This window comes from Trachurus japonicus, chromosome 23 (assembly GCF_045865225.1).
Source record: "Trachurus japonicus isolate A0001 chromosome 23, Traja_1.0".
NCBI lineage: Eukaryota > Metazoa > Chordata > Actinopteri > Carangiformes > Carangidae > Trachurus > Trachurus japonicus.
In genome coordinates, this window is record NC_140929.1 from 16,657,023 (window position 1) to 16,674,665 (window position 17,643).

Below are 17,643 nucleotides of genomic sequence, written 5' to 3' on the forward strand. Positions count from 1 at the left end.
AGCATACAAAAGAAAATGAGACTGATAATCCCCACTTCTTCATAAATTGAGAGGTGGCCTTGCTTCCACTCTGTCTGTTTTTACTGTCATCACTATCACATGAAAACAGATGAGAAAAATGTGTACCTAAATGAAAACCAAGGTGCTGCGCAACCAACACATTCAACATAGTCAGGGCTCTATTTCATAGACCAGCAGGGCCGTTGCTAGGAATTCTGGGCCCCCTGAAAGAATACTAAAGTGGGCCCCTGATTTTCCCACTTTTTTTCTTCTTATCATTTTTTATTTAGCCTACTTTGTTTTGATGCTAATGCAGCATTACTATGAGTATTAGTCAGGGTCTAAGCAGAATAATTCAGTCATACAAAGATTAGACTACTGGGGTTTTTTGTGGGCCCTACTGGGCGCTTGGCCCCTAGAATTATCATCACCTTTCTCCCCTATACAACGGCCCTATAACACATCTGAGCAGAGCTGCTCTCTCCTGTATGGCGACCAACTCTGTGACACAGACACACAGAACAGCTGAGACAGTTGTGGTGGTGCCTGGTAAGCAAAATGTTCCAGATTTTATCCTGTCATCACATGCTTCACAAGTGTGGTGTGTTTCTATTCAGGTCCTTAGCTTGTTTCATAAATCATAAAAGTATTGTGAGGGATGAAGAGTAACAAAGTATATTTTGCCCTTTATCCTTTCTTTACTTGAAGATTATTTACTAAAAACTTTGGATTGTTTCACTAACTAAAAGCTGTTTTAATGTGAGTGGATTTTTTATTTTGAAAATGTGATATACGCTTCAGCTTCAAAATCAGTTCATTATTCCTTTAGTTTTAAAAGATTCCTGTGTTTAACATGACCAAAATAGCTACCTACAGAAATGCTTCTTTAAACAATAAATATATTCTAAAAACTAAACTAACTAAAAAATAGAGCTATAGTGTTTACACACCTCTGATTATCACCTTTTTTCTGAATGTGGCTCTTCTCTTACAGATGGACCAAAGACGGTCCTGGTGATCTCAGCACCAGACTTTCTTGACATTGGGGTCACAGCGACGTTCATATGCTCTGCTGAGTGTACTCTAATTGCACCTGGCAGCATGACCTACATCTCTGTAGATTAATGTTGGATGCAAAAGACTTCCTCTGAAGTTACAGTCCACACACGCAATACAAAACACAGTTTATTTGTAGATCAGTTATGTAACTAAACCCCATAGTTTCCTGGAGTTTACAGGTTCATTCATCATGAGATTTAAGAACAGTCTCTTCAGGTAGAGCTCGATATAGAGCAACACTGTTGTGTCACACACCATACTTCTTCTGTAACGCCACCATGGATGATTGTTCAGGCTCAACACACTGAAGGAAGTCAAACAGCTCTTTAATCACTGTGGAAAAGAGCAGTAATAATTAAGAGATCAAAATGATGCATTGAAATAGAGGGTCATGTGACAAAACATCAACAGACTCTACCTTTCTTCTCCGCGGGTGACAGGAACATGACGGCCATGTTGAAGCGTGGTACACTTGCTAGGCTCCTAAGGATCTCCATGGTAACAGTTGGTGGGTCGTTCCTACACAACAACTGATCTTAATGTCATGTCCACAGCTGTTCAAATCTGCATATTTCTCTAAAGTCAACGGTAAGCAACTCACTTCATGTAGAACTCATGCAGCGTCTTCAGGATCTGGTTCAGGATGTCGGGTTCAAGGGAGTTTTGGAAAATCTTTAAGTATGCCTCTGGCTTGATTTGCTGCAAGACAAAATAACAAATCTCTAGAAACAGACAGTGTGACAGTTTAAGTCAAGAACTTTTATATTCAAGGATTTGTTTCATCCTTATTTGATATCATGAAAATGAAACTGCAAACAAGAATTACTGCCTTGTGATTGTCTCTACCACAAATTTCAGGTGACATCACTATTCACCCAAAGTCAGTGTTCTTTTTCATATTTGATGTCTTAACTAAGGGCTACAAAGTAAGACCTTGAATGACTATTGTTAGCATGGCGGAATAAAGATGTAATACAGATCCAGAATCCAGGAGAGAAAATATGCTGATATACTTCCCCTCAATGTAAATGTGATCAATGACTAATCAATCAGCAGTGAATAACAGATGGAAACAGAATTAAACAGTGCTCACCCTCAGGTATCTGTAAATCACTTCAGGCTGCGCTCCAATCTTGCGGAGGTCGGCCTCCAATTTGAAGCTGGTGTTGGGGGGAGGGGGCAGGTCTAGGTCTGTGGTGGGGCAGCTGGCTGGCTGTTCAGGTGGAGGAGTGGCTGGTTCTCCAGTATGACTGCTGGGAGGATGACTGGTGAACGGAGGCAGATCATCGTTTACAAATGATCGATTGCAACCTTACAACACGACAAACATCACTATCTTTATTAACCAGCTTTTGAACAGTCACTTACTGATCTGATGTGAGTGAGGGGGCATCGGAGATCTCCATTTTTATCATCTTGGCACAGGGTGACATTGACTGTGGAGAGGGTGTGTCATTAGTCTCCCTCAGCACTTCCTGAACCAGAAGCTTGGGCCCACTGAGTTCCTGAATGTGAATCCTCCTCAGAGGTTTCTGTCAAGCATGGGAGAATAAAAATCAGACATGATGAAAGTGGATATGTCTGGTTGCCCCCTAGTGGACAAATTCAAATAAGGAAGCCAGTTTGTATCCTACTAGGGTATATTCCAGAAAGTTTCTGTATAGGAGGGAAACTCTGGGTTTCCATTGCAGATACTAAGATCCCTTTCATCCTGGGTCAGTTATCATGGTATCTTTGAAGCCAACCTGCACAGGCAGAAACTCAGGTTGGGTTTGTTGAAGAAAGCTTGCCTGTCTACAACCCTCCTGCTGTTTCTTCATGCAGACAGTTTGTTACCCAAGGCCTGTCTTTATGAACTCTACTGTTACTAATTATCAGTGTTTTCCCATACATTCACACACAACTTTCCACCTTCTACTCAGACCTATGTATACTAGCTTCTGAAAGTAGGCCTAGTTTTAAACTTCTGGAATCACGCAGCATTTAAAGCCTTTAGGAAGGAAGGTATAAGTCAGTGCAGACCGTTCTATAAGTCATTTTCAAACAATCGACTCGCCCTGTTCACTTGAACGCACTTGTTTATCCCTGAAACAAATAAGCATTATAATTGAAATCACAGCTTAATAGCCTGCGTGGAGTGATATTTTGAGCATTATATAGAGGCCAAAGTCGCAGTTAGAAGAGCTGCCCCCATTACTTTGCTGTTTGACTGCAGTGTAGCGCAGCTAGCAGGAGGAGAGCTAGGTCCGGTCTGCAAATATTTTTCTCCGATTTTTTCCTATGGTCGCACTCGGGGACCTAGAGCTGTAGAGCCTTACTTAGAAAATGACCAGAATTCTCCTTTAATAACCTTGAATCCTACTTTGTAGCACAGGCCTCTACACTGAAGCTTTTGAGAAACTCTTTAAACTTAATTAAACTAACCCTTTGTATGTTTATAGTTTTACTAAATTATACTGATTGATTGTCAATGCATAGGTTAACTCAAAGAGTACAGATCTTTGCACTAAGGGAAAAGTAGAAATGAAAAGGAAACTCACAGTGGAGCGTAGATGTGTTGGTTTGTCAATGGGGCTGACTGCTCTCCTTAGTGATCCATCTTCTGTTTGAATAAGATCACTGGAAGATGGGTCCTGACAACAACGAAAAGATTGATCCACTGTTTAGAGATTAGATTACTATAACGTTGGTTCCTGTTATCAGGGTGATGCAACACAGCATAGGAATAAACTTCATCTTCCAAGTCTCAACATCATGGACAACCAACAGAAATGAATACAAACATCAGAGTAAAAAGTATTTCACTGATGTGCATAATCTAGCTACATGAGGGTCAGAAGCAGGGCATCATCTATCATAAAGGATCCCACCCACCGGAACACAAACTGTCTCAAGACCAGAACAGCAGTGCAGCTACTTTCCAGAGGCTGATGAACTCAATGCCTTAAATCTGTCCTCTGCTGCTTGAATTAACTATGTGTTAAATGTAAATCTTATTATTACAGGGTCGATTTTTATCCTTTACGCCTCTGGATCCGAGTATCATATTTTGTTCCACTATGTTTTAACATGAAAGAAACCAATAAACTTAACTGGACTGAACTAATATACAGTTATGTCTTGCTTAAATTTACAAACTTACAATCAGTTTCTGGAGTTCATTCAGGGCTTGTTTGTTTCCTGGCTCCAGTTTTAGCAGCTCCTGGAAATCTGAAACACAACCATAGACAGTTCAAAATCAAGACACAGACTTGTAGTTGCAGTTTGGCTTTAGACAACAGTGTTGTTCTTCACAGCACCTTGTTTGGCCTCCTCCAGCTTCCCTAAAGCCACTCTGGCTGTGCCTCGACGGGCAAAAGCCTTGGAATATGTACTGTCCAGATAAATGGCCCTAGTGCAGTCCTGCTCTGCCTCTTTATATCTGCACATGGAAACAATGAAGGAGAAGCTGACATGAGAATAGAACAAATACATGTTTGGTTTGTTCTGGTAATAAGGATAGACAAACATAGACTTTTGAAAGGTTAGATCACCGCCATAGACCATACTCCAATGGTGGCTGTTTTCCTCTGATGTAATGTAATGTAATGTAAATACAACGCACTATACCCAACTGAATACTGTGGGATAAAAACTTAACTGAGAAGTCTAGGAACTACGTATGAACCAAATTGCTACATGTGCAGACAATTTTGTAACAATCAACAAAAGAAAAAAAAGGGAAAAAAAGGACACAGCCACTGTCACATCCAGGTTACTGAGGGTAAAGGCTGGTCATACTGTTAAGAGTTAACTAATGTTGTGCAAGAAAATATGAAGTTTGAAATTAATCTAAATGGCAGTGTTTGCATTACTTAAGTTGTCAGGTGAGATGAAAAATGTGAACATTTAGAGTTTCCAGCGTTCCTGTGACAGAACTTGAGCATGATATCAGACAAATATGTTGGTCTCTAGAGTTAGTGTTCTAGTAAAGATGAAGGTGTTGTGCTGTGCCTACCTCTCCAGCTTGAGGAAGGCCATGGCTCTGTTGGCAGGAAGAAGGACATTCATGCTGTCAGCCTCCATGCCTCTGCTGTAGCACTCCACCGCTGCTTCATACTTACCCTCTTTGAAATAAGCATTTCCCTGAAACACACATTTAGATTTATTTTTATTTTTTATTTTTTTATTATTGTGTGTAACTTATCTACTTTTATGAAATAACAACCACTACAAAACTGTTTCCAAAAACGGACACATGACCAGGATTCTGAACATTTGCCTTTGTCCCAAATGGTCAACATGGAAATGCAGCTCACTGCATTTTGTTGAAACTTCATCTGTGCATGAGTGAGCAACTTTACTTATGTAATTATGTATACACAATGCAACACACGACAACTGAAGCCCACTGAAGTGTGCAAAGCTTACTCTATCTTTTTGTATCACAGCCTCTTGCCTCCTCTGCTGCTCCTCCACGAGTCCTTGCTGCTCTGGGCTGAATGTGGGAGCCTCCTGTGGTGGTACGGCTTCACATTTAGCAGTTGGTTCCTCAGGTCCGAGGGCCTGCAAATAACAAGATGAAGTGCTCGAGAAAAAGAGACTTGAGAAATGTGTTTGAGCTAAAATAATAATTTCACACTCACTTCTTTGATTCTCGTAATTTGAGTCTGTGCTTCCATATTCCCAGGGTCAAGCTTCAGAACCATGTTATAATCTATTCAAAACAGATAATTTTTTTAATATTAGTGTACTTAAAGGAGAATTCTGGTCATTTTTGACCCCTAAATCGTTGTCCTGATGGTCACCCAGTGTTGGGGGGAGCAAAAAACGTGACTAAAATTGATGCAGGCAAACCGGAGTTACACCGTGGCTAGACGGCGCTCGGGATAGCGACAACGCTAACCTATGGGGGCAATTCTTTCAACCACAACAAACACTCAAAAAACAATCAAATATCTATGGTACAACGATTTAGGGGTCAAAATGACCGGAATTCTCCTTTAAGAGACAAATGAGTCTTTCCTATCAGTTAGTCACCTTCTAATGCAGATTCATAATTCTTCAGTTCAAACCGTGCTGCTCCTCTCCGTGCATACGCTTTGAAGTAGTTGCTGTCCAGAGCGATCGCCAAGTTGCAGTCAGATTCTGCCACAGCAAACCTGGAAAGATCAATGACCCGTTAATTTTTAAACATTTCACCAATACACCACCAGCGCACACACACACAGCAGCCACATGGGTCCATACTTTACTTTTTGAGTTTGAAGAAGGATGTGGCTCGGTTAGTGGGAAGCACTGGGTTGTATGGATCTGCACCCATTCCTCTGGTGTAACATTCAATGGCATCACTGTACTTGCCTTCTTTGAAAAATGTATTACCCTGAAAACAAAAGTAAAATATTTTAGGAGAGAGTCATTTTCACATCCACTTTTCCTCACTTGATTCTGTCTTACCTTTTCCTTCTCAGCCATCGCTCTCTCCCGATCAACCGCAGCTTCCTCCGAGTCAGACTCATTGGACTCTCCTGGACTTTCCTCTTTATCAATATCTGCCTTAGCCTTGTTGTCCCACGACCAACAGTTGTTTAGACTTGATGCTTGTTTGGAGTCTCCTGCTTTTGTGTCACCATTCCCAACAATCTCCATTTCCTTCTTCCTCTTTTCCTTCCTCTTTGTTTTGTAGTCTCTGTTGCGAACAGGCGGGAGTTCTGTCTGCTGCAACATATGAAAGACTGTCATCTAAGGAATATTCAAGACATTAGCTGCTCCTGAGGTGGACAAACTATTTCCAGCAGCAACAAACCTGAACCTCGTGGAGTCCACCTGTCCTCAGCTCCTCGTCCTTCCTCTTCATGTCCACCTCCCAGCTCTCCAACTCCTTCACAAAGTTGTGCAGGTCATCTGCGTTCTGCCGCATCTGAAGCTGTAACTCTACTGCTTTGTTCCCCCCAGACATGTTTATTCCCTGCGAAAGACATTTAAATTTGATACATTCTTTAACCATTGTTATCGTCGTTGTTATTAAACAGCAGCACTTGTAACGTTAGCTAAAGGAAAACACGAGAATCACGCTGTCACTTGCAGCGGCTAGCAGCTAGCTAGCCAACAGAAACGCCACAGGTGAAAAGAATAAGTTACAGTGAACAAGATGGAACCAGTTCGATGTGGATGTACCTGCCTCTTCTCTCCGGGTTTCACAGACACGGTTCAGGGAAGGAAAAAACACAGCTGGATAAGTGTTACAACAAAACGTGGCCCAATTCACCGCTATCTGTTTACGTTGGAAGCCATGACAGCCGAGTCCCAGCAGCCTTTGCGCTGCACGTCAACAAAGATCGTGTATGTTGAAACAGATGACCTACTCCAACACTTTTTAATTCGTCAGTTTGTGAAACATTCTCAAAAACAGATAAAAGTTTACACATTAAAAGTACACGAGTGCGGATGACTGTGGCGTACTGTTATATTGCAATAACTAGGTTTATTTCATTAAATAAGAAATGTGAAGAATTATAATTACATGGAAAGATGGACAGTTTTTCATCTGATGTGACTTCAACAAACTAGGGCAGGATGATTCACCCTCTCACGTGACTAGACGTTTTTTCTATGTCCAGTTGAAAACGGTTGCACAGATTAGCTCTGCCTCTGGTCCACACATCGCTTTAAATAGACGATCTATGCTAACCCTGACGATATTATATTACGTTTTATTTCAATAATATTAATTAAAGTTGTCTTGTCTTGTTATGGACTTTTATGTTCAACAGTGACCTCAATAAAATAAAAAAAATAAAAAATCCTGTTCATTACCTTTGACCTCTACCTATCACGTGATCTGCAAAACACAACACATGATGACCTCTCTTGCTAGCTAGCAGTGGCTAACCAGGGGGAACTTATGCTAACATTTTCACATTGTGCATAGTCTTTAACGCAATGGATCAGACTAAACAAGAGGAGGATTATGGATACGACTTGTATCCGGAGAGGAACAGGGGGAAGTACAAGAAGGGATCAATTGCGGAAAGCCTTTTCACATTTAACCACAAGTGCCAGGTCATGTTGCAGTTTGCAATGGAAACGAGTGAGTAGCCCCGGAATAACCCCTTTAAATGTAATGACAGCAAAGCGTAGTAGGCTATAATGCAGTAGCTCATCCCGATTATGGCTGTGATTACAACATGGGACGACCATACCGTTTAAACGGTTGTCTGGCATCTGGTGCTGGGCTAGCAGCTAACGTTGTGTGCCCGTGTCTGTCTCCTTCAGGTCCGTACGCTAAACTTCTCCTCAGTGCCATGAAAAGTTCAGGGTGGTGAGTAGCCTATGTGTTTCGTTTAACGTTAACCCCCCCCCAAAACACACACACACACACACACACACACACACACACACACACACACACATACACACTATAGGCTACGCTGCAAAAACTCAAAATCCTTCCAAGAATATTTGTCTTATATCTTAAAAATGTCTCATTTCTAGTCAAAACTAAACTCTTTCCACTCAAGATAAGATTAAAATGAACTTGTTTTTAGAACATTTTCATTTGTTTCAAACAAATTTTCACTTGAAAGTAGACAAATCTGCAGTGAAAGCAACTTTTTTGTGTTTGTAATAAGAGCTTGCTCCACTATCAGATTTTTCTACTTGAAATAAGTAAAAAGTGTCTAACAAGTTACATTTTGATTTGATTTGATCAACTTTATTAATCCCACAGGGCAATTCTGTTAAGCAGTCCACCAAGAACAATACAAACTCATCCACATTCGTATACATACGCACAGGTGCTTGTTTGTGTTTACAATGTGAGTGGAAGCAAAATGATGTCCACCTTTGTCTCCCATATTTGGCCTTCCAGTGTGTAAAATGATAATAATAATAATATTTTTTTAATGTAATGAGTCTTATTTTAAGTATAATGAGGTTTGTTTTGACCAGAAATTACATTTTGACTAGAAATAAGACAAATATTCTTGGTAAGATTTTGAGTTTTTGCAGTGTACAACTACACTATAATTATGGTTATCAACATAATTATACTTTTCATGATCATGAGAACAAAACCACCGCCATGTGGTATGTTTTCTTGATGATTTAAGCTTTCACTTTGCCCTTTCAATACAGCCAAGTTTTTAAAGACCGACACTTTTCCTGTGAAGACTGTGATGGGACCGTCAGCGGTGGCTTCGATGCAGCTTCCTCTCAGGTAAGGCCGGAGCATTAAAGCAGTAAAACTAAGATACAACAAACTAAAACTGAGCTGATAATGATTGTGACATTTCCCTTCGGTTTGTAGATTGTTTTGTGTCAGAACAACATCCACCAGCAGTCCCACATGAACAGGGTGGTCACACATGAGCTCATCCATGCCTTTGACCACTGCCGGGCCCATGTAGACTGGTTCAACAACTTCAGACACCTTGCCTGTTCTGAGGTATGTGTGCGTTCACTACTGGATTAATTTGTTTGTTTGTTAATCTTTATTGTCCTAGAAGGGCAATTCAAATTCAGCCTAAAATACCCAGAGACATTAGACAAAAACAAATAATAAAAGACAAATAGTGGGCAACACCAGCCCAAAGACAGAATGGATCAATGTGTGCAAAAGTGTCAGCATATGCACAATTTTTAAGTTTCAGTGAAAAAAAAAAAAAAAAATAGGCAAGGCAAACATTTTTATATAGCCCATTTTTTTACAAACAGTTTGTCTCAAAGGGCTTTACATGGCATTATAACAACATCCTCTGCATTATTTAAATGTATTACTGGAGCTATAAAGTAATGAGAATCAAAGTCTCACAAGAATAAAATCTTCTCTTGCAAACCTAAAAATGTCTTTGTTTCAGGTTCGAGCAGCTAACCTCAGTGGAGACTGCTCCTTTAACAACGAAGTGTCCAGGTTCAACTTTGGCTTGAAGCAGCATCATCAGGTACCTGTGCTGGAATCAGATGTGGCCAGAAGTTGGCTGTGATTGTTTTTGTTTTTTTCTTGTCATGGAATTGGCATAATGCTTTTACATTTTTCAAAATAAAAGAAAGTTAATTTCACCATTACACTGCCTTTAAACGTAGTGGAGTAGAAGTTTCCCCAAAGAACAAATGTTTTTCAGTATCTGTGCTTTGCATTAGTACATGATTACTCAAGTAAATGTATTCAATTCTACCTCAGATGGATAGACATACAGTACATACAGTATGTACATATATGCATACTTAATTCATTCTCAAGTGAAAATTCATTATAATTCAGTTTCAGCACTGTCTCTTTGTTTCAATACTTATCTGACCTCTGTATCCTTGGACAGGAGTGTGTCCGAGGCCGAGCGCTCCGTTCCATCCTGGCAGTGAGGAAAATTAACCGAGAGGACGCAGAGAAAATCGTTGATGAGGTGTTTGACACATGTTTCAATGATCACGCACCCTTTGGACGAATCCCGCACAGCAAGAAGGACGCAAAATTTGCCCATAGAGATTATGAAAACAGAGATCGATATTATGCAAACCTCTAGTATTTTCACATAAAACTCCCAGGGCATAGAGGGCACATGTCATTTCTACTTGGTGGACCCTCACTCTGTAAAAAGGGATTGTAAGGACTGTAAAGTATTAGTTGATTTTTGTTATTTGATTTTAAAGGATCAATGGTGCTTTTAATTAAATATTTTCTCTTTGTTGTGAAAGTCCTTTGATGATATCAAGCATGTGTTTCATGTTGACCGTCAGTCATCTCTTGTAGCACACAGTGCTTAAACACAAATGTATTTGAATTAAAGTATGATTTTGTCTGAGTTATAGTAGCTGTTTCCTTCAACCTTTGTGAATAAGAATTTAAAGAAGTCATGTCCTCTAAATGAACAAATAAAATTAGAAAAGTTTTACTACCCAAACACAAAGTTTGTTCACATCTGGTAAAATGTCACTGCTGACATCTTTGTTGGACATTAGTAGTTAAAGAATCTTTTTTTTTCCCTTCATGGAGATTAATAAGGGGAAAAAAAGCAGAAGAAAATTAGCCACATAATCCTCCTCCTTCACTTCTGCCAATCTCAAAGACAACACCCTCTGCGTTATAATCACAGTCATTGGTGTGTCAGCCTTTAGAGTGTATTATCCCACTCATCTTTATACTCCTTACTTAGAAAATCCAACAGTGTGGACCAGCAAAACAAGGCGAGTGGGTGGGACAGAAGGGCAAAGAAGATTAGCTTGAAGCTGTGGGATTCATGTAAGACAGGAAAACAAACTACAGAAATTATATTTGGATTTGTGGAAGGCCACAACAAACATAGGAAACAACATAATTACTGCTGCAATTATTCTTATATCAAATGTTAGCTGCTAAATACTTCTGAGACTCTTACACAAACATGGTTGTGAGTGTGACTTATTTCATGATCTTGTTCAACTGCAGCCAGGATTTAAGGAACCCCAGGAATTGAATCTTGAACAAAAGACCATGGGGGATAAAGTTCACAGCTCCATTAGGCCTACTACTTGTGAGACTGTATTGTCCTCGCCATATATAGATAGCCTGGCCATTTTTCTTTTCATAGCCAATATCCTCATGCCCTTCCAAAGTCCTAGAGCTGCTGTGCTGTCAGTACCATCTCTGTCCACTAGATGGGAGTTTGGACCCACTAATCCTCATCATCAGGGACAAATTTGAGCAGAAAGTGCTAAGTATTCTATTGATAGGTGGCCTATAATTGAATTAATTTCATGGCGTTCTGTTCCAGGTAAGTGTTGCCTTTCATGATCAGATATGGATGAAAATCAAGTTGCTGCTGAGAGGAGTGACAACTTTCATTAGAACAACTCTTGAAGCAGATAGCCCCCACTGTGATCTAATTAGGATGCTCCAGCAGCACTGAAATCCCTCCACTAATCTGCTGTAGACAACACATTAACCCTGAGAGCACTAATGAACTCATCTCATTAATTTGAATAATTCCAGATTTAGATGTAGCATATTGAGGCAATGTGGAGTGAGGAAGCAGTGCCTTTATGAAGTTTAAGTCTGCTCTTCATGGGGGTTGAATTGATAATGAGAGACTGCTGAATTATTTAGCTGCTTTTGAAAATACTCAGATTAAGGAACTAACTGGCCTTGAAGATGACAATACATCTGTTCACACAAACCTTTGATGAGTTTTGGGGGACAAAGTATTTCAGATTTTTGCTTTTCAAGGTCTCAGATGACATTGAAAGAAATAGGACTGAGAGAAGCAGAGACCTGGGGCAAAAGTTGGATCATTGGCGGTCTTTCTCTGTCCCCTCGTCAGCTCTCTGGGGAAACAAAGAATATATAGAGGCCAGTCTCTGTTCTTTAGCCTCTGGACAACATTCACATCCAGCTCCTTGTTTTAACAGCTGACATCTTAGCACAAATGTATTACAAAAAATCACTTCATTTTCCGAAACTTATCTAGTACCTAATTCCTATGCACACACCCTACAGTGCGTGGTTCTGCAGTCACAGGTCAGCCAACTGAATCAAAAAGTCTTATGGATTTAAGATTAATTCTGTGCTCGTCTTTGAGTGGCTAAATATTTTTTTTCTGGGGCTCTACTGTATGTATAACAGAGCACATCACTCTGTACTCCTGCTGAGAACTATGAGCAGGCACAATGATCCAGTTTGCACTGGTAACACACCAATGCACGTCTACCTCACACAAATGTCAAATACCCCAAACTATCTGTTGTGGATTAACTGACACATATGCAGTTGAGTTTTGACAGTCCAGTTCTCACCTGAAAAACCAACCAAAAGGAAGAACGCTGTAATTCTTCCTTCTGCAGACCATGCATACATTCTTCAGTCAGGCCAGGCAAGACAAATCTAGACTGTGTTAGTGAAATGATTTGAAGCTTAATTTGTGTTATCAAGAGTTTTTTTATTGTGGGCAGGGACGGGATGGGGTTGAAATTCAGCCCGGTAGCTTGGTTTGGAGAGGCCATGCAAGTGGAACCGTAATTTTAACACAAATACTTTATTTGCAGTATAATCATATCATATTAAACACAACACACACAGATAAGTCAGTCAGAGTAGAGTGTTGAAGTAGCTACATATGCTGCTCACACTTGCCATGCAACTCAAACACTATGTTCCTATGACTGGCATTATCTTGTTCCTCTTCCTCTGCATCAACTCCATGACTGACACTGGCCTAGTCAGCTAATAATAACAATAACAGCAACAATGATAAACCAGCACTTTTGCAAATAATTCAGTGTTAGAACACAAATACAATATAAAAATCAACAAGATAAGAAAGGTGCCACACACTGTAAATTAATTACTCACTTTAATGTATTTTTCTTGAGATGGTAAAATTGTAGAACCCCATCAGGAAAACAGCATCAGAATCAGAACTGTTTTATTGCCGAGAGCAGTAAAGGTCAGTTTACAGCACGAGGAACTTGTCTTGGTGTCAGGTGCAAACATAAAAGTATCAAAAGTAGAATAGAATAAGAATTTAGAGAATTAAGAATTTAAATAAAATAGAATGAATTAAAATATTCTAGTGCAAAAGATACGCATATACTAAATGGAAATATGCATACCGTATACATAAATACACATATACTATATAAAAGGATAGAATAAAGATATATACAAAATACTACTAAGTAATAAGTTATTGTGCAAAATGTTGTTGTGCAGAGTGACTGTCCATGGTTTGGGGTTCTTTAGGGGGAACTGGGGCATTGTTCAATAGGCTGACTGCAGAGGGGAAGAAACAGTTCTTCTGGCGTGAGGTCTGGTCCGGATGGACCGGACGGAGCCTTTTGCCAGAGGGGAGGGACTGGAGAGGGGTCAGCAACAATTCTGGCTGCACGTCTCCGGGCCATGTATAGCCAATTCAAATATCTTTTTAAATTTGAACACAGAATGTCTCGTGAAATGTTGTCTTTTGTGAAAAGAAAAGAGGGTGAGTTAAGTGGGATTGCCTCACAAACTCGTGCAGCAACTCGTGGAAGGAGACGTGACAAACAGAACAAACAACCATTTTCGAACACCTTTAAAGCCTGGTACACACATAAAGATTGTATAAATCTCAACTGAATTTTTTTTTTTTATCTTTGAGAGACCCCACACATAAAGATGAAAAATCTGTGATTGAACAGTAAAAGTCGTATTGTGTGTGGTGGGCCAAATACAACCAGTGTTGGGTAATAACACATTGTTGGTATAGCCTACTGGACCTGTCGATCTTGAAACAGTAACATCTATATGCTTCAGGTACAAACTGACCTCAGATTTAATCATTTCCATCAAACAATTATAAGTCTTTAACAGTTTTTTTTTTTTTTTTTTTTGGGGGGGGGGGGGGGTTCCTACCTCAGTGTAAGTTTTAAAGTTGGGGGTGGGAATGAAGATTTGAGTTTTCCTGAAGACACCATCTCCCTCTGCAGCTTCTGTGATTCACAGCCTGGTATTCTCCTTCTCAGCCATCATAGCTGTGTCCTTTACAGGCGTGGGGGTGTGAGTTACTTCAGGCAGCCTGATTGATTGAGCTATTTAGTTTGCGTGAAATTATGAACAGTTTGTTCTGAGTTACAGATGTTGTTGGGAAAGAGATAGTTTGGAAGAAGCAGTCTTTCTCTATCTTTTTTATGACCCTCAAGTTTTCACCTAACACAGCTGAGAGTTTACTCAGGCAGGAAGCAGGAATTCCTGCCTATCTCTTTTTTCCCTTTTACTGGAAGGGTAGGGTGGGGGCTGCAGTTAGCCTATTGTGAACATTTGTCAGGCTGCCAATTGCAGAGGTAGAGCCAGGCAATTTATGGCAACATCTGCAGGCAGGGTTGGGAGGGTTACTTTAAAAATATAATCCAGTACAATTACAAGTTACCTGTGCAGGGGCGCCGAAAAGGGGGGGTAAAGGAGACGGATTCTAGCCCATGATTGAGGGGGGCCCAGAGAGGCCCCTAATGATGATGAAATGATAATACAGAAAAAATAATATGACACTAAGTTATTAACTAACATATAATTACAAATATTTTATTTTCAATGTCCTGGTAACATAACTTTTTTGTTTTGGAAACATCAACGCCTGCAGGGCCCCCCCTTCCCCCCTCTCTATTTATGTAAATTGGTTCAGTCCGACTGGATCAGCTGCAGGTAGCGCACCAGCGCTCACACAGCGCCACAGCGGCAAGGAGGCGGAGACGGCAGTATGCCTCAAATAGCAGGCAGCCAAAAACGAAAAGAAAATAAATTAAGAGAGGAGTTGAAGGGTCGACAATATGTCACCCAGTATTTCAGAAAAAAAGGTGGGTTTGTTAGTTGTGGTGGAAAGTTATGGAATATTAACTTTATCCCTGTCTGTGGTCTATATAATAATAAGCTAGCTCACATTTCTCACCATGTTAGCCCAAGAAAACTCTGGATTTTTACGTTTCACTGTTATTTTAGTTAAATCAATCAATCCAGTCAAACATTTATCAAGCTGTTCTTATTCAATTAGATGACCTCCCCTCTGTCAAAATGATGCCTCATTCTGAACAGAGTCAAGTGCACCAGCAGCTGTCTGTCAGCCCCCAACCAGCCCCAGTGCCCCGCAGGAGCGCCGCTAGGGATTTTGGGCCCCATGAAAATAATCTTTACAGGGCCCCCAACACAGCGGCAACATTTTTTGATGCTATTTTACATACAATTATGCATTTTAATGGTATTTTTGACTATCATTACCATATTTGTGAAAGAAGAACAACATGACAGTTGACATGTACAGTAGGGGAAGAACTGAGCACTCTGAATACAATGGAATTCATTTTGATTCATTTATTTGCTGCAACACTGATTCTTAAATAGGAAATAAACAATGATCAGTAAAATCTGAAAACCAGGAACCAGGGTCATCAGTCAGATTATCGTCTTCCCTTTCAAATACCTCAACATCAGCTTGTTTTTCTTCCTGCCTCTCTGTGGTCTTTCTGACTCTTTCTGTACACTCATTCAGTCTTCAGTTCTTACTGCACGTGTTCTATTTAATTTTTTTAAAGGGTTTATGCTTTTTGAACCATTAAAATTGTTCAAAATGATTTTTATTTCATTCATTTTAATTAATCTTTCCCATAACAGATTCACCTTTGTATTGTTTTGAGACTGTAGTAAAATGTATTATTATTATTATTATTATTATTATTATTATTTCAACACACACAGCTGCTCACCTCCTTCCTCAAGGAGGTGAGCAGCTGTGTGTGTTGAAATAATAATAATAATAAAAATAAATAATTAAATAGAACACGTGCAGTAAGAACAGAGGAGAAAATCTGGGGTGCAGCAGACTGGGGTGACTGCTCTCAGTCCAATCTGAGAAGTTTACATGTTGGTGACTATGCTATTACAAATAGTTATATTATAGGAAATACTATATAATTAATGTATGTCATGTACACTCTACAGAGCCAGGTCCAGGACCCTCTTCTGGTTTGTCAGGGAGGAATGTGGAGGAAGAGATGGAAGAGGGTACAGATGAAAGTGAGAGCGCAGAAACACAGGCGACAGAGAGTGAGGACGAAGATGTTGAAAGTAATTCAGAGGAGGGTGGACTGAATGAGTGTACAGAAAGAGTCAGAAAGACAACAGAGAGGCAGGAAGAAAAACAAGCTGATGTTGAGGTATTTGAAAGGGAAGAAGATAATCTGACTGATGACCCTGGTTCCTGGTTTTCAGATTTTACTGATCATTGTTTATTTCCTATTTAAGAATCAGTGTTGCAGCAAATAAATGAATCAAAATGAATTCCATTGTATTCAGAGTGCTCAGTTCTTCCCCTACTGTACATGTCAACTGTCATGTTGTTCTTCTTTCACAAATATGGTAATGATAGTCAAAAATACCATTAAAATGCATAATTGTATGTAAAATAGCATCAAAAAATGTTGCCGCTGTGTTGGGGGCCCTGTAAAGATTATTTTCATGGGGCCCAAAATCCCTAGCGGCGCCCCTGTACCTGTGTAATGGAAATTTTTATGTTTATGACCCTTGATTGAACTTTGAAGATGTATGCTCATGAACTTTAGGTGAACTTCGAAGATAGCGCAAGTTGCACTCTGCTGTGCATAGAGCAGTAGCCTATGCAAGTGTCTGACTTCACAGGTTCCTGTTATTTTATGATGATTACGCTTAAGCAAGCAGTTGTCTCCATATCCAAATTTCGATGTCAACGAAATGTCAACATGCCTAAGTGTGAAAAAACCACAACAACCTTTAAGTTACAGACAACCACTAGCTGCCTTTACATATGAGTTAACCTTATAATAGCCCAATGATATGTCATGAGCGCTAAGTGCAAACTTGTACTATGCAAACTTATTCTGCAAGAATGCAATAATGTTATTGGACAATGTATGATGCCGCCTCCAAGGAGGAGCACATGGCTCCTTCCTGCTCTTGTGCCTATGTAACCTGACGTTACCAATTCTCAGTGTGCACTCTCGTACAGACTTTTGTGTGTATGACAGTCCACCTCTTGCAAGATAAAAAAGTGAAACCTCAATTTGCTGGACTTATGATTTTCTCTCTCACAAGTTAAAGGAAATTTCCACAACACCTGTTAAAAAATGTGAGTT

The 17,643-nt window shown here is 39.9% G+C and overlaps 2 protein-coding genes across 3 annotated transcripts; one reads left to right on the forward strand and one right to left on the reverse strand.

Annotated features, from left to right (window-relative positions):
• Positions 1-1,167: 1,167 nt before the first annotated feature.
• Positions 1,168-8,260, reverse strand: rpap3 (RNA polymerase II associated protein 3). 2 transcript variants are annotated; one of them, XM_085769064.1, is made up of 16 exons: positions 8,241-8,260; positions 6,845-7,006; positions 6,496-6,753; positions 6,294-6,421; positions 6,079-6,200; positions 5,685-5,755; positions 5,470-5,604; positions 5,057-5,184; positions 4,359-4,480; positions 4,202-4,269; positions 3,600-3,692; positions 2,428-2,591; positions 2,153-2,324; positions 1,661-1,758; positions 1,478-1,578; positions 1,168-1,392 (listed from the first exon to the last, which is right to left on the reverse strand). In XM_085769064.1, exons 2-16 carry the CDS (start codon positions 6,995-6,997, stop codon positions 1,307-1,309), a joined length of 1,899 nt encoding a protein of 632 aa, XP_085625190.1. In that variant the 5' UTR covers positions 6,998-7,006; positions 8,241-8,260; the 3' UTR covers positions 1,168-1,306. The 2 variants fall into 2 exon arrangements, with proteins under 2 accessions (XP_085625190.1, XP_085625189.1); XM_085769063.1 differs by lacking the exon at positions 8,241-8,260 and adding an exon at positions 7,216-7,371.
• On the forward strand, positions 7,858-10,842 carry atp23 (ATP23 metallopeptidase and ATP synthase assembly factor homolog). The gene is made up of 6 exons (XM_085769065.1): positions 7,858-8,128; positions 8,314-8,359; positions 9,175-9,256; positions 9,347-9,484; positions 9,897-9,980; positions 10,356-10,842. The coding sequence occupies exons 1-6, from the start codon at positions 7,981-7,983 to the stop codon at positions 10,557-10,559; spliced, it is 702 nt and encodes a 233-aa protein (XP_085625191.1). The 5' UTR covers positions 7,858-7,980; the 3' UTR covers positions 10,560-10,842.
• The last annotated feature ends 6,801 nt before the right edge of the window (positions 10,843-17,643 follow it).